The sequence below is a fragment of the Pithys albifrons genome, chromosome 6 (assembly GCF_047495875.1).
Source record: "Pithys albifrons albifrons isolate INPA30051 chromosome 6, PitAlb_v1, whole genome shotgun sequence".
NCBI lineage: Eukaryota > Metazoa > Chordata > Aves > Passeriformes > Thamnophilidae > Pithys > Pithys albifrons.
In genome coordinates, this window is record NC_092463.1 from 1,219,679 (window position 1) to 1,235,000 (window position 15,322).

The window sequence follows — 15,322 nt, forward strand, 5'->3', positions numbered from 1 at the left end:
GTGCAGCTGCTCCCTGAGTTTCCCTTTGGTGCCACATGGAGGTCTTGCAATGGCAGATTGCCCTGTCAGAAGCTTCCCCTTTGACTCAGAAATGTCTGGAGAAGGGCTGAAGGAGGGAGTGCAGCTGGAAAACACCCTCTCTGACTCCCACAGCACATGGAGATGTTGGATCAGGTCTCTCCTTCTCCAGGGCTGTATTAAGTCCATTCATACCATAATTTAGAAACTCTGAATATCTGCCCATAATGTGCTGTTTGTTAAATACTGTTTACATCTGTAAATGGAGCAAGACTCATCTGAGTGAAGTGTGAGATGAACCTCACAGCCCCTTCTGCAAGCCTTTAGAATAACAGTTTAAGATGACTAAAGCTTGAGGTTAATGGTAAAACCTGCCTGAATTTTCTGCTTTCCACTGAAGATGTGAATCCTTGGAGGGATCAGATTGAAAGGAGTAAATGGAGAAATGTATAAAATGTTGCTGAGTTTCCTGAGAAACAAAAAGTGTCATAAGAGTTTACTGAGGAACAAACAGTGTCATAAACATGAGAGGGAGAGAGAGTGGTGTCAGAGCACCCTGGAGAAAATGCTGATATTTCCCTGCTGACCTCACCAACATCAGGAGCTGGGGAATGTGTCACCCAGTAACTTGTGCATGGATTTTTTGCAGATAAAAGTGACCATGTCCAAATCTGCCCAGGATAAGCTGAGGAGGAGGAGAAAAGAAGAAAAAGAACTCAATCATAATGAGCATCAGGAAGACAAAGACGTGGAAGGGAAGGAAGAGATGCCTTGGGAAAGGCTTAGACTGAGTATGAGTGAACCAGAGAGACTGACAGCAGAAAGTGAGGATGAGGGTTTGTCTTTAATCCACTGTTAAATGCTGCTGAAATGGACAGTGGGACTGGAAATAGTAGTTTTGATCTTAGTTCTGATGTGTTGTGGTTGTAGTTTGGGCACTTTCCTGTTTTCCAGGGTTTAATCTCTGTGGGGATATTTTAACATCGCCAAGAAGTGGATCCTTGTCCTTAGAGAATGTGGCCTTGAACCCTCCTGTGAGAAGAACATCCAGTTTGAAGAGGTCAAAGTGTTCACCTTTGCTGGATTCTGGTAAGCTGGGACAGTAAAATTTGGGTGTGTGGAGTGGAAGAACTGCAAAATACCCTTTACTTGTGCAGTGCACAGTCCCAAAGTGCTGTGGAACATCCATCCTTGGAGTGGAGGGAATTTCATTCAGCTCTGGGGATTCAGTTCATCATTTTTCACCTGTAATTTGTTAGGGAAATGTTTGACACATCAGAGGGCTTTTATTTGTTTGGCACCTTAAATATTGTAGTGTGTTAATGGGAGATTGACTCCCTTCTGTCCCCCAGAAAAATCATTTCTGGGTCTGTTTGGCCCCTGAGATGCCTTTCAAATGTGCAGTAGAAATCTTTGCAGAATGGAAGCTCCTACTGGGAAAAAAATTAACTTACATGAATAAAACTGAATGATTGTGGCTGCCCCAGCCCTGGGAGTGTCCCAGGCCAGGTTGGACAGGGCTTGGAGCAGCCTGGGCTGGTGGGAGGTGTCCCTGCCCATGGCAGGGGTGGCACTGGGGGGGCTCTGAGGTCCTTCCAACCCAAACCAGTCTGTGGTTCCACGTGCTTTGGGAAAGCTGCTCCCTGTAGCATCCACCTCTGCCTCAAGCTCCTGATACCCCTTTCCTGAGTGGGGAGGTGGGTGCTGGGGTGCAGTGCTGGCCATGGGGTGCAGTGCTGACTGACCATGGGGTGCAGTGCTGGCCATGGGGTGCAGCTGCTGACTGACCATGGGGTGCAGTGCTGGCCATGGGGTGCAGCTGCTGACTGACCATGGGGTGCTGATGGGTGCTGTGCCCTGCAGAGCAGCGGGTGGGTGGGTGGTGATGGATGCTGGGTGCAGTGCTAACCATGGGGTGCTGATGGGTGCTGGGTGCAGTGCTGACCATGGGGTGCTGTGCCCCGCAGAGCAGCGGGTGGGTGGGTGCTGATGGATGCTGGGTGCAGTGCTGACCACGGGGTGCTGATGGGTGCTGTGCCCTGCAGAGCAGTGGGTGGGTGGGTGCTGATGGGTGCAGTGCTGACCATGGGGTGCTGATGGGTGCTGGGTACAGCGCTGACCATGCGGTGCTGATGGGTGCTGGGTGCAGTGCTGACCATGGGGTGCTGATGGGTGCTGTGCCCGCAGAGCAGCGGGTGGGTGGGTGCTGATGGGTGCTGGGTGCAGTGCTGATGGGTGCTGTGCCCGCAGAGCAGTGGGTGGGTGGGTGCTGATGGGTGCTGGGTGCAGTGCTGATGGGTGCTGTGCCCGCAGAGCAGCGGGTGGGTGGGTGCTGATGGGTGCTGGGTGCAGTGCTGATGGGTGCTGTGCCCGCAGAGCAGCGGGTGGGTGGGTGCTGATGGGTGCTGGGTGCAGTGCTGACCATGGGGTGCTGATGGGTGCTGGGTGCAGTGCTGATGGGTGCTGGGTGCAGTGCTGATGGGTGCTGTGCCCGCAGAGCAGCGGCGCCGGCGCCGGGAGCAGCGGGCACTGCCCACGCACAGCCCCGAGGTGCTGGACCCTGCGGAGCTGCAGCCCTTCCCTCGGCCCGACACCGCCCTGGCAGACGCCCTGGCCCTGCTGGCTGACGAGGACTGGTGGGTGCACTCCCGCCCCGGGGGGCTTGGGGGCTGCTGCTGGTGGGAGCTGAGCTCGGGAATCACAGACTGGGAGTGGGGCAGGGGGGATCAGCCAGACTGGGGTTAAACCTGCCTTTGGTGAGCTGGGGCTTGGGAGCTGTGAGGGACCCCCAGAGATGGCTGAGGGTAAGGACTGTGGTGGAGAGGCCCCACCAACACCTTGGGGGGCTTCCTGTGGACCCAGAGCACCTTCTCAGAGCTGGGGGGCAGAGCTGGGGGCAGAGCTGGGGGGCAGAGCTGGGGGGCAGAGCTGGGGACAGAGCTGGGGGAAGAGCTTGGGGGGGCAGAGCTGGGGGGCAGAGCTGGGGACAGAGCTGGGGGGCAGAGCTGGGGGGCAGAGCTGGGGGGCAGAGCTGGGGGCAGAGCTGGGGGGCAGAGCTGGGGGGCAGAGCTGGGGACAGAGCTGGGGGGCAGAGCTGGGGGGCAGAGCTGGGGGAAGAGCTGGGGGGCAGAGCTGGGGGAAGAGCTGGGGGGCAGAGCTGGGGACAGAGCTGGGGGGCAAAGCTGGGGCAGAGCTGGGGGGCAGAGCTGGGGGACAGAGCTGGGGGAAGAGCTGGGGGGGCAGAGCTGGGGACAGAGCTGGGGGGCAGAGCTGGGGGGCAGAGCTGGGGACAGAGCTGGGGGACAGAGCTGGGGGCAGAGCTGGGGGGCAGAGCTGGGGGCAGAGCTGGGGGACAGAGCTGGGGCAGAGCTGGGGGGCAGAGCTGGGGACAGAGCTGGGGGGCAGAGCTGGGGCAGAGCTGGGGGGCAGAGCTGGGGGAAGAGCTGGGGGGCAGAGCTGGGGGACAGAGCTGGGGGGCAGAGCTGGGGGGCAGAGCTGGGGGCAGAGCTGGGGGCACAGCTGGGGGAAGAGCTGGGGGGCAGAGCTGGGGGCAGAGGTGGGGGACAGAGCTGGGGGCAGAGCTGGGGGGCAGAGCTGGGGGACAGAGCTGGGGGGCAGAGCTGGGGGGGCAGAGCTGGGGTGCACAGCTGGGGGGCACAGCTGGGGACAGAGCTGGGGGGCAGAGCTGGGGGGCAGAGCTGGGGACAGAGCTGGGGGGCAGAGCTGGGGGGGCAGAGCTGGGGGGACAGAGCTGGGGGACAGAGCTGGGGGACAGAGCTGGGGGGCACAGCTGGGGGAAGAGCTGGGGGGCAGAGCTGGGGGCAGAGCTGGGGGACAGAGCTGGGGGCAGAGCTGGGGGGCAGAGCTGGAGGCACAGCTGGGGGGCAGAGCTGGGGGAAGAGCTGGGGGGCAGAGCTGGGGGGCACAGCTGGGGGCACAGCTGGGGGCACAGCTGGGGACAGAGCTGGGGACAGAGCTGGGGGCACAGCTGGGGGCACAGCTGGGGACAGAGCTGGGGGCACAGCTGGGGACACAGCTGGGGACAGAGCTGGGGACAGAGCTGGGGGCACAGCTGGGGACAGAGCTGGGGGGCACAGCTGGGGGGCAGAGCTGGGGGCAGAGCTGGGGTGCAGAGCTGGGGGCAGAGCTGGGGGCAGAGCTGGGGGGCAGAGCTGGGGGGCAGAGCTGGGGGACAGAGCTGAGGGGCAGAGCTGGGGGGCAGAGCTGGGGGACAGAGCTGGGGGACAGAGCTGGGGACAGAGCTGGGGGGCACAGCTGGGGGGCACAGCTGGGGACAGAGCTGGGGACAGAGCTGGGGACAGAGCTGGGACACTGCAGGGCACAAACAGTCCTGCATTCAAGGGAAGACTCACTTGGAAAGAATCTCCTGCGTTGTTTGTTCCCTGGGAGGGTGGGCAGGCCCTGGCACAGGTGCCCAGAGAAGCTGTGGCTGCCCCAGCCCTGGGAGTGTCCCAGGCCAGGTTGGACAGGGCTTGGAGCAGCCTGGGCTGGTGGGAGGTGTCCCTGCCCATGGCAGGGGTGGCACTGGGTGGGCTCTGAGGTCCCAAACCATTCCATAACTCCGTGATTATTTGTCATTGCTTTATCCACAATGCCATTTGTTTGGTGTTTGATTTCTCAGAATTCCACATTTCAATACTTTAATAAAAATGTGTAAATGGTTTGGAGTTTAAATGATTTTTTGCACACAGGGAGAAGAAAATTGAAGGTCTGAACTATGTCAGGTGCTTGTCTGCCTACCATGCCCCTGTTCTGACTGCAAAGCTCCACGAAACGAGTTTGGCTGTGGCTCAAGAGGTTAAATTTTCCTATCAGAACATTCCACCTGCTGTCTGTGTGTATATGTGTATTTTACAGCTCTCTGCAGGGAATTGGTGGGTTCAGCTGTGGTGAGTTCTCCCCTGCTGCACAGTCCCAAAAGGATGAGTGGAGACTGAAAACAGCAGATTGTAACTTTATAACATTTCTATGAGTAGGTGCCTTAATTCTCACCCATTGTGAATCAAGTGAAAAATGTATTTCTCAGTTGCTTTTAATGTTGCTGAAAAATGACACGGGGAAACTTTGTGAAGCTTTGTTTATTTTCAAGTCTCTTTTCTCACCATTCTTCGTTGTTTTTTTTTGGTTTTTCCTGTGTGCAGGTCAAGAATTTACGCTCAGGTGTTTCTCGAGCTGCTGTGGTGTGTTTAGGGGATTTGTTCACCCACCTGAAAAAGAGCATGGACCAAGAAGTGGATAATGCAGTCAAAGTCCTTTTGCACAAAGCTGGGGAATCCAACACCTTTATCAGGGAAGAGGTAGACAAGGCACTGAAGGCCATGGTTAATAATGTGACTCCAGCACGGGCACTTTGTTCTCTTATAAATGGAGGGCAAAGGTAATTCCTGCACAGACTTTATAACTTGTGAATAGAGTCAGTTTATCAAATATGGGCTTTTTAACAGAAAATCAAGAGGCAATAGACAGAAATTGGAGTAGTCAGCTGTGATAAATCTCTACCCAGGGCAATGTTTGTTGATGTGAATTAACTTGTAGCCCCCCCTGTTCCTTTCTGTGTTGACTTTGGAGCTTGGTGTGTTTCTGCCCACTTTGCACCTCTTCAGTAACTGTGTTTGCTGTTCCTGTAGTAGTTTCAGCAAGCTGTTGTTTTGCTTTGCCTTGTAAAGCTGACATAACATTCTTATTTCTCATTTGCTGTGCAATCCAATGCTGTTTTGTCCAGATTTCAGCCCCTGCCTTTATTTAGCAAGTTGATCTACAACTTCCAATTCTCTAGCTGCAAATACCTTGCTTGCCTTGCTGTTCCTCCCTGCCCTGAGCTGGTTAACACCTTTGTGTCTGCATTTCAGTGTCCTGTGCAGTGCTGGGGGCTGTTGTGTCCTGCAGTCCCCCAGACCTGAGCCCCATTTCTGGCTGCCTGCTTTGCTCCTGAGCTCCAGCTCCCCTCAGGCTGGGGCAGGAGCTGATTCCCATCTTTCCCATGGCCTGTTAAGTGTGTTTTCCTTTCCTATCCTCTTTCACTGTTCAGCAGTACTTAAATCAAGCTCTGGTGCTTCCTCTCTGTCAGCACTTGGTGACACTTCACAGGCTGCATTTCTCTTCATGATGTATTTCAGGTGCTCCATCCCAGACCAGCACAGCTCCAAATCCTCACAACTAGTCTTGATTCAGAATGGTTTCTTTCCTCTCTTTTCCTGGGAAGCTGCTGGTTGTGGAATGTGTGGATTCTGTGTCCTGACAGTTACTGTATTTACTGGGGCTTTAAACTGGCAGGCAGAAATCAGCCTGGGGGTGTCAGTTCTTTATGAGTTACTGAGATTTAAAGTGAAAGGCAAAAATCAGCCCTGGGATGGATATCCCACACCTGGGAGTGTCCCAGGCCAGGTTGGACAGGGCTTGGAGCAGCCTGGGCTGGTGGGAGGTGTCCCTGCCCATGGCAGGGGTGGCACTGGGTGGGCTTTGAGGTCCTTCCCAACCCAAACCAGTCTGGGATTCTGGGATTTTGAGGATTTAGGAGCAGCACACAGCAACAGCTGCCCATGGCTTTAATTCAGAAGGCAGCATTTGAGCAAGGATTAATTTGTTCACAGCTAAGACTTTTCTGACTCATGGAGTGCAGTCTGGTTTTCATGGAAAACACATGAGGGAATTCCCAGCTTTCCAAGTGCTGGGCCAGCAAACTCTGGCCATGTCAGCAGCATGGGGAGCTTCAGCTCTGGAGGCTGTGACAGGGAACATGGGAATTATCTGCCAAAGGGGAGAAGAGTTCCAGGGAAAGGTGTCCCTGCCCATGGCAAGGGGTAGAACCAGGTGGCCTTTAAGGTCCCTTCCAGCCCAAACCATTCTGGGATTTTGTAAGTTTTATAATAATTTGTAATTATTCTCTGAATGATTAAACCCATTTTTGTTGGCTTTTGGGAGCTGTAAATGCTGCAGCACTGCTGGGAACTCACCTCTGGGAGCAGGTGCTTGACCCAAGGACACAATTCCAGGGCTGGAGCTAAGAGGGATTTCACTTGAGGAATTTACAGTCCTATTTCTTACCTGTAGGGGTTGTGTTTAAGCTGTTCTGTGCACAGAACATCTTTCTCTCCTGCTGGTTTCCATCAGCAGGGGCATCCCTGGGGAGCAGGGGCTTGTTTTCCTCATGGAGGGAGGTTCAGCCTCACAGTTCTTGTTTCCACCTTGGAGGCAGAGCAGGAGTTTGACACTGCCCTCAAAGGAGGGTTTTTAATCCAGATATGAAATTGGGGAGGTTTGAATTTGTGGAATTGTGTTCTTGAACACAGGTGGGTTCAGCAGGGTCAGCAGGATTTAGATAAATGGGTCATTTGCTGCACGAGTTTGTTTGAAAGCTGGTTCTGGCTTTTCTGTCCTTCTCGTGGGCATGGGGAATGTTTGTGTTTTACAAAACAGGGGCCACTGGGCTTCTGCAGGGTCTGTGAGTGCAGAGGGGCACTGCTTTGTTTGGTGTTACATTGATGTGGAGTCCCTGAGCACAGGGACTCGTTTTCTTGTGGCTGATGCAAAGAACACAGAGCCTTGTGCTTTCTAAAGCATTGCACAGTTATTTAAAGGAGAGCTGGCAGTTAAACTCTGCAGTGTCCCTGCCCAGGGCAGGGGGGGCACCGGGTGGGCTCTGAGGTGGCACCGGGTGGGCTCTGAGGGCTCCCACGTGGTGAGAGGGCAGGTGGGTGCCCCGTGTGAGCCGTGCCCTGAGCTGGCCTCTCCCTGTCCCCGTCCCTGTCCCCGTCCCTGTCCCCGTCCCCGTCCCCGTCCCCCGTCCCCCTTCCCCGTCCCCCTTCCCCGTCCCCCTTCCCCGTCCCCCGTCCCCGTCCCTGTCCCCGTCCCCGTCCCCCGTCCCTGTCCCCCTTCCCCGTCCCCGTCCCCGTCCCCGTCCCCCGTCCCCCTTCCCCGTCCCCGTCCCCGTCCCCGTCTCCCTTCCCCGTCCCCCGTCCCCCGTCCCCGTCCCCCTTCCCCGTCCCCCTTCCCCGTCCCCCGTCCCCGTCCCCCTTCCCCGTCCCCCTTCCCCGTCCCCCGTCCCCGTCCCCCTTCCCCGTCCCCCTTCCCCGTCCCCCTTCCCCGTCCCCCGTCCCCGTCCCCCGTCCCCGTCCCCCTTCCCCGTCCCCCGTCCCCCGTCCCCCGTCCCCCGTCCCCGTCCCCCGTCCCCCGTCCCCGTCTCCCGTCCCCCGTCCCCGTCTCCCGTCCCCCGTCCCCGTCCCCGTCCCCGTCCCCGTCCCCGTCCCCCTTCCCCGTTCCCCGTCCCCTTCCCCGTTCCCCGTCCCCTTCCCCGTCCCTGTCCCCGTCCCTGTCCCCGTCCCTGTCCCCGTCCCTGTCCCCGTCCCCTTCCCCGTCCCTGTCCCCGTCCCTGTCCCCGTCCCCTTCCCCGTCCCCGTCCCCTTCCCCGTCCCCGTCCCCTTCCCCGTCCCCGTCCCCGTCCCCGTCCCCGTCCCTGTCCCCGTCCCTGTCCCCGTCCCCCTTCCCTCTCCCCGTTCCCCGTCCCCGTTCCCCGTCCCCGTCCCCCGTCCCCGTCCCCGTCCCTGTCCCTGTCCCTGTCCCCGTCCCCGTCCCTGTCCCCGTCCCCGTCCCTGTCCCCGCAGCCACCCGCACTCGGCCGTCAGGAGGTGCACAGCGCAGCACCTGGCGGGGCTCGTGGAGCGCCTGGGCCCCGAGCGCGTCCTGGGGGGTGCCCGGCCCGCTGCCGAGCGGCTGCTGCCCACCCTCGCCCGCCTGGCACAGGACAGCTCCCAGCACACCCGGTGAGTGCCGGGGGGACCCGGGAATGGCTCCCTTGGGATCCCTGGGACAGGCGTGTGCGGGGTGGGACCTGGGAATGCTCCCTTGGGATCCCTGGGATAGGCGTGTGCGGGGTGGGACCTGGGAATGCTCCCTTGGGATCCCTGGGATAGGCGTGTGCGGGGTAGGGAGCTGGGAATGGATCCCTTGGGATCCCTGGGACCGGCGTGTGCGGGGTGGGACCTGGGAATGCTCCCTTGGGATCCCTGGGACAGGCATGTGCAGGGTGGGAACTGGGAATGGCTCCCTTGGGATCCCTGGGACAGGTGTGTGTGGGGTGGAAACCTGGGAATGCTCCCTCGGGATCCCTGGGGCAGGTGTGTGCAGGGTGGGAATCTGGGAATGCTCCCTTGGGATCCCTGGGATAAGCTTATTCCGGGGAGCTAGAACCTGGGAATGCTCCCTTGGGATCCCTGGGACAGGTGTGTGCGGGGTGGGAACCTGGGAATGGCTCCCTCGGGATCCCTGGGACAGGCGTGTGCGGGGTGGGAACCTGGGAATGGCTCCCTTGGGATCCTTGTGTGTGTTCTGGGGGTTGCAACCTGGGAACTGCTCCCTTGGGATCCTTGGGAGAAACACATTCTGGGTGACAGGAACCTGGGAACAGCTCCCTTGGGATCCCTGGGACAAACATTCTGGGTGACAGGAACCTGGGAATGCTCCCTTGGGATCATTGGGACAGGTGTGTGCTGGGCGGGAACCTGGGAATGCTCCCGGTGTGTGTTCTGGGGGCTGCAACCTGGGAATGCTCCCTTGGGATAAGTGCATTCTGGAGGCTGGAACCTGAGTGCCACGGCCAGTCCTGCCTTGGGCACCTCCAGGGCTGGGCACTCCAACACTCCCTGGGCAGCCCCTGCCAGGGCCTGCCCACCCTTTCCAGGAGGAAATTCCTGCTGCTGTGCCCCCTGCCCCTGCCCTGGCCCAGCCTGAGGCCGTGCCCTCTGCTCCTGTCCCTGTGCCCTGGGGCACAGCCCGACCCCCTGTCCCGGCTCCCCCTCCTGGCAGGGATTGCAGAGCCAGAAGGTGCCCCCTGAGCCTCCTTTGCTCCAGCTGAGCCCCCCCAGCTCCCTCAGCCCCTCCTGCTGCTCCAGCCCCTGCCCAGCCCCTCTCCCTTCCCAGCCACACTCTCCCTCACCTTTTCCCTTAGGAATTGTGCTCTCCTGCCCGAGCTGCAGACCAGTCTGTGTGTGTGTGTCCTGCTCTGCCCCTGCAGGTACCACAGCCGCAGGATGCTCTGCACCATGATGGCTCACCCTGACTTTGATAAAGCCCTGGAGAAGTTTGTGCCAGCCAAGGACTTGCCTTACCTTAAGGAAGCTGTTGGCAGCCTGCGTGAGAAGGTGTGTGGGGAAGCTCCTGTTTAACCTGGGACAGGTGAAGCTGTTCCAGGGGCTCTCAGCTCTAGACAGGCCCCAGCACTGCAGCCACTGCAATTCCATAGGCTCTGTGATGCCCTGAGTCAGTGTGCCTTTGTGCAGGGCCTGGGGGAGATGCCACTGGACACACCCTCAGCAAAAGGAAGACGCTCCCAGACTGGCAGTGTTGGACATTTGAGGTCATCCCCCACTTCCAGAGCTGCTCTCCACGTCCCAGACAGGTAATGACCTTCCGTGGTTTATCCTGGGAGAAACTTGACCAGGAAGAGACTGTAGAAATGTCCTCACAGGGCTGGGAAAATGAAACATTCCTGCAGGAAAAGGGGAACTCTGACCTGTCCCAGATAAACTCTGAAATAGGGTCACTGGTGATTTTGAAGTTAATTTGTCTGTGGACTGTCTGGGAAGTACACCCAATGCACAAACCTCCTGGAATTCACAGTCTGGAATCACAGAATCATGGAATGGTTTGGGTCACAAGGGATCTTAAAGCTCCTCTCATTCCACCCCTGCCATGGGCAGGGACACCTTCCAGTCTCCCAGGTTGCTCCAAGCCCTGTCCAACCTGGCCTGGGACACTGGGTCACCCTTTAAAATATTTTGAGAATAAAGATTTAAACTGCAGTGAGTTTGGATGAGTTTTTTGACCTGTTGATGTGAGGGAAGAGCCCAACTCCTTCTGGTCACAAATCCAGCTGCATTTGGAGCAGAATGGATATAGAATCATGGAATCATGGAATGAAGTGGGTTGGAAGAGCCCTCTGAGCTCCTCCAGCCCAGCCCTTGCTCCAACCCCACTGTGCTCACCAGCCCAGGGCACTCAGGTGGTTGTTGGGCCCCACTGCAGGTTAGTCCTGGCTTAGTTCTGCCTCTTTCCTTAAAGGAAAAGGGAGACACAACCTGTTTGAGGGCTCTGGTTCCTCCCCTGGGAGGCCTCCATGGGCAGCAACTGTTCCCAATGGCCCATTGGCAGCAGCTGCCCAGGGCACAGCTGAGCCCTCAGGCTGGGAGCTGGCTGGGAAAGAAGCCTGGCAGAGGAGCTGGGAGAACTGCCCTGCAGGGACTCCTTGGCACCTCCACACCCACCTGAGGGCTCAGCTCTGCCCATGGGCCAGCAACGAGTCCAAACTCCCCCCTGACTGCCAGAGTCAGATCCCCCAGGGTGGAACTCCCTGCCCTGGGGGAGGCACTGGGGGCTCCCACCCACACCTGAGGGGACAGAATCATGGAATGAAGTGGGTTGGAAGAGCCCTCTGAGCTCCTCCAGCCCAGCCCTTGCTCCAACCCCACTGTGCTCACCAGCCCAGGGCACTCAGGTGGTTCCTGGGCCCCACTGCAGGTTAGTCCTGGCTTAGTTCTGCCTCTCTCCTTAAAGGAAAAGGGAGACACAACCTGTTTGAGGGCTCTGGTTCCTCCCCTGGGAGGCCTCCATGGATATAGAATCACAGAATCATGGAATGAAGTGGGTTGGGAGAGCCCTCTGAGCTCCTCCAGCCCAGCCCTTGCTCCAACCCCACTGTGCTCACCAGCCCAGGGCACTCAGTGCCACATCCAGTCTCAGCTCCAACACCTGCAGGGATGGAGAATCCACCCCCTCTCTGGGCAGCCCATTCCAAGGCCTGAGCACCCTCTCTGCAAACAATTCCTTCCTGATGGCCAAGCCAAGCCTGCCCTGGCAGAGAGACTTTAGGATATGAGACTTTAGGATCACCCAAATACTATCAGGTGATATGTTTTTAAATCACTGTGTTGAAAGTGAATGATTGTCTGATATTTCCCTTCTGATATTTGCACTTGGATGGGAAGAGCATGTCTGGGCTGAGGCTGCTGTTCCAGCTTGTTCTGTGCTCGCTGCAGACCACGTTCCTTCCCCACAGGGACAGCACAGAGGCCCGAGAGGTGCCAAGGAAAGCAGCTCCCCGTGGGGCCCTGGAGAGTGAGGAGTATGTGAAGGACATTGTGGGCCTGTTGAACGCCAAGGACTTCCGAGAGCGGATCCAGGGCATCCGGCAGCTGCTGCTGGACACGGAGAGCAACCCAGGCCTCGTGGCTGCCAACGTTGTGAAGGTACTGCAGCAACAGGGGGCATTTCAAAGGCCTTTCGAGGTGGGTCACCAAGTTTTCTGATTAGAATCTTGGCCCCTCTTTGAACAGGAGGGATTAACAGAGAGCTTTGAGGAGCAGGGCAGGTCTGGGTGAGGTACAAAGGGGTAGAGAAAGTGAATAGGAGAAAAAACCTGAAAGTTTTCACTCACAGAGAGCTCTTTTGAACCAGTGCCCAGAGAAGCTGTGGCTGCCCCATCCCTGGGAGTGTCCCAGGCCAGGCTGGACAGGGCTTGGAGCAGCCTGGGCTGGTGGGAGGTGTCCCTGCCCATGGCAGGGGGGGCACTGGGTGGGCTTTGAGGTCTCTTCCAACCCAATCATGGAGATGCTCCAGGACTGGATCCCTCTGCTCTGGAGCCAGACTAGGAGAGCTGGGGGGTCACCTGGAGAAGAGAAGGCTCCAGGGACACCTGAGAGCCCCTGGCAGGGCCTGAAGGGGCTCCAGGAGAGCTGGAGAGGGACTGGGGACAAGGGATGGAGGGACAGGACACAGGGAATGGCTTCCCACTGCCAGAGGGCAGGGACAGGTGGGATATTGGGCAGGAATTGGTGTCTGGGAGGGTGGGCAGGCCCTGGCACAGGTGCCCAGAGAAGCTGTGGCTGCCCCATCCCTGGGAGTGTCCCAGGCCAGGCTGGACAGGGCTTGGAGCAGCCTGGGCTGGTGGGAGGTGTCCCTGACCATGGCAGGGGTGGCACTGGGTGGGCTTTGAGGTCCCTTCCAACCCAAACCATCCTAGGATTCCGTGATTTCTGGAATACTGTGTGCTGTTTTTCATGCCACAGCTGGGTAAATACCAACATACTGGAATAGGTTGTAAAAAGAGAGGCAAGGATGAATCAAGATCTGAAGAACTGTCTCTGAAGTTGCAGGTTTGTGACAGGGAAGGTGGGGAAAGTCTTTATTACACAAAAGCTCAGGGTGAGGATCCTGATAGGAAAGGAGGCCTTTCTTTAGAAGAAAGAAGAGGTCCAGCTGCTGTAAATTAAAGGCAGATATAAGGAAAGGAAACCCAAGCTTGTCCTCCAACAGTGCCGTGTCTTTGTGTGGAACAATGGAATTGTGCTGTGGAACTTCCCAGGCCCTGAACTGTGAATGGTCTGACCCGTTTCTGGCATGGTCTGTGCTGAACACAGCCATGTCTGCCTGGAAATCCTGGCTGGCAGGAACTGTCAGTCCTGGTGAGAGTTACAGGGGGCTGTTCACCTGCAGTCCAGTGCACAGGAGGGACTCAGATGGATGAGGGGAGAGATGGGTGAATAATTGAAGTATTAAATATCAAATGTTGCTCTGTTTGCTCAAAAAATCATCTTAGGTCTTTGCATATCACAGAATCCCAGCATGGTTTGGGCTGGAAGGGACCGGGCAGGCCATCCAGTCCCACCCCTAAGATGCCAAAGCCACGTTTTGGGCAATTAAAGTGTGTCAGTAACTCAGGAATCAGCACCCACCTCAGACACTCTCTCCTAACCCCAGGCCTGCTGTCTGGGTGTGTTTCCAGATCTTTGATGCTTTCAAGGCTCGCCTGCACGACTCCAACAGCAAAGTGAACCAGGTGGCTCTGGAGACCATGCACAAGATGATCCCACTGCTCAAGGACGATCTGTCCCCTGTGATCAACATGTTGATTCCTGCCATGGTGGACAACAACCTCAACTCCAAAAACCCAGGGATTTATGCAGCTGCCACAAACGTTATCCAGGCTCTGTGTCAACACTTAGGTGAGTAATTTACTGTCTCTTCATTTCAAAGAGTTTTAATAAATGCTAATTTGGAAGTGTCACTCTTTCCAGGAGTTTCACAGGATTGTTACACTGTGTAACAAATCACTGGGTTTGTTCTCACACTGTTTATGGCACACAAGTCAGCCTGAATTTTGTCAGTAGGTGTTTGGGTTACTTTTTCCAGAGCAGGTGCTGTTTGTGGTGAAGATGCACAGGTTGGGCAGAGAAGCTGTGGCTGCCCCAGCCCTGGGAGTGTCCCAGGCCAGGCTGGACAGGGCTTGGAGCAGCCTGGGCTGGTGGGAGGTGTCCCTGCCCATGGCAGGGGTGGGATGAGATGGGATTTAAGGTCCCTTCCAACCCAATCATGGAAATGCTCCAGGGCTGGATCCCTCTGCTCTGGAGCCAGGCTGGGAGAGCTGGGGGGTCACCTGGAGAAGAGAAGGCTCCAGGGACACCTGAGAGCCCCTGGCAGGGCCTGAAGGGGCTCCAGGAGAGCTGGAGAGGGACTGGGGACAAGGGATGGAGGGACAGGACACAGGGAAGGGCTTCCCACTGGAAAACAGGACATTTGGGTGGGATATTGGGAAGGGATTGGTGGCTGGGAGGGTGGGCAGGCCCTGGCACAGGTGCCCAGAGAAGCTGTGGGTGCCCCATCCCTGGGAGTGTCCCAGGCCAGGCTGGACAGGGCTTGGAGCAGCCTGGGCTGGTGGGAGGTGTCCCTGCCCATGGCAGGGGTGGCACTGGGTGGGCTTTGAGGGCCCTTCCAATGGTTCTGTTAAGAATATGTTTTTATGCTTTTATGCTTTAAATTAGCACTGGGATTTTTGAATTTGAGTGAAATTCTTCTTTCCAGTTTCCTCTGCTGTGTTTGACTTTCCATGTAAGGTTTGTAACCTGTTGTGCTCTTTGCTTGCAGACAACTCTCTGCTCCTGCAGCCCTTCTGCACCAAGGCCCAGTTCCTGAATGGGAAAGCCAAGCAGGACCTGACAGAAAAGCTGGCAGGTAAGGAGGGGCTGCCTTGGCATGGCTGCCTGGCACCATCTTAATTAGGCCAATTAATTGCAGTAGGGTGGTGGCTCTGTGTCTTCCCCTCTGCCAGAGGGCAGTGTGGGCATTAATGATGCAGCAGTGGGCAGACTGCAGTCCTTAAACATGAATTGAAGCTGTTTCTGGTTATAATAGAAAGAATAATTATTATTCCTGTATTTATTTATTTATTGTATTTAAAAACATGTTAATTTTGTATTTACCATATATGTTTTTATGTACAATAAATATAGAAAAT

The 15,322-nt window shown here is 57.0% G+C and overlaps 1 protein-coding gene across 5 annotated transcripts in view; it reads left to right on the forward strand.

The window, feature by feature from the left end:
• TOGARAM1 (TOG array regulator of axonemal microtubules 1) overlaps positions 1-15,322 on the forward strand; it is a 39,838-nt gene that overhangs the window by 21,652 nt on the left and 2,864 nt on the right. For 3 of the 5 annotated variants that reach the window (XM_071557140.1, XM_071557142.1, XM_071557143.1), the window contains 11 exons: positions 668-854; positions 973-1,107; positions 2,516-2,654; positions 4,731-4,836; positions 5,181-5,416; positions 8,640-8,798; positions 10,049-10,175; positions 10,314-10,432; positions 12,089-12,278; positions 13,814-14,033; positions 14,953-15,039. In XM_071557140.1, coding sequence (XP_071413241.1) covers positions 668-854; positions 973-1,107; positions 2,516-2,654; positions 4,731-4,836; positions 5,181-5,416; positions 8,640-8,798; positions 10,049-10,175; positions 10,314-10,432; positions 12,089-12,278; positions 13,814-14,033; positions 14,953-15,039 — 1,705 coding nt within the window. Of the gene's footprint in view, positions 1-667; positions 855-972; positions 1,108-2,515; positions 2,655-4,730; positions 4,837-5,180; positions 5,417-8,639; positions 8,799-10,048; positions 10,176-10,313; positions 10,433-12,088; positions 12,279-13,788; positions 14,034-14,952; positions 15,040-15,322 lie in introns of those variants that run through there. The other 2 variants (XM_071557141.1, XM_071557145.1) reach the window with 2 other exon arrangements.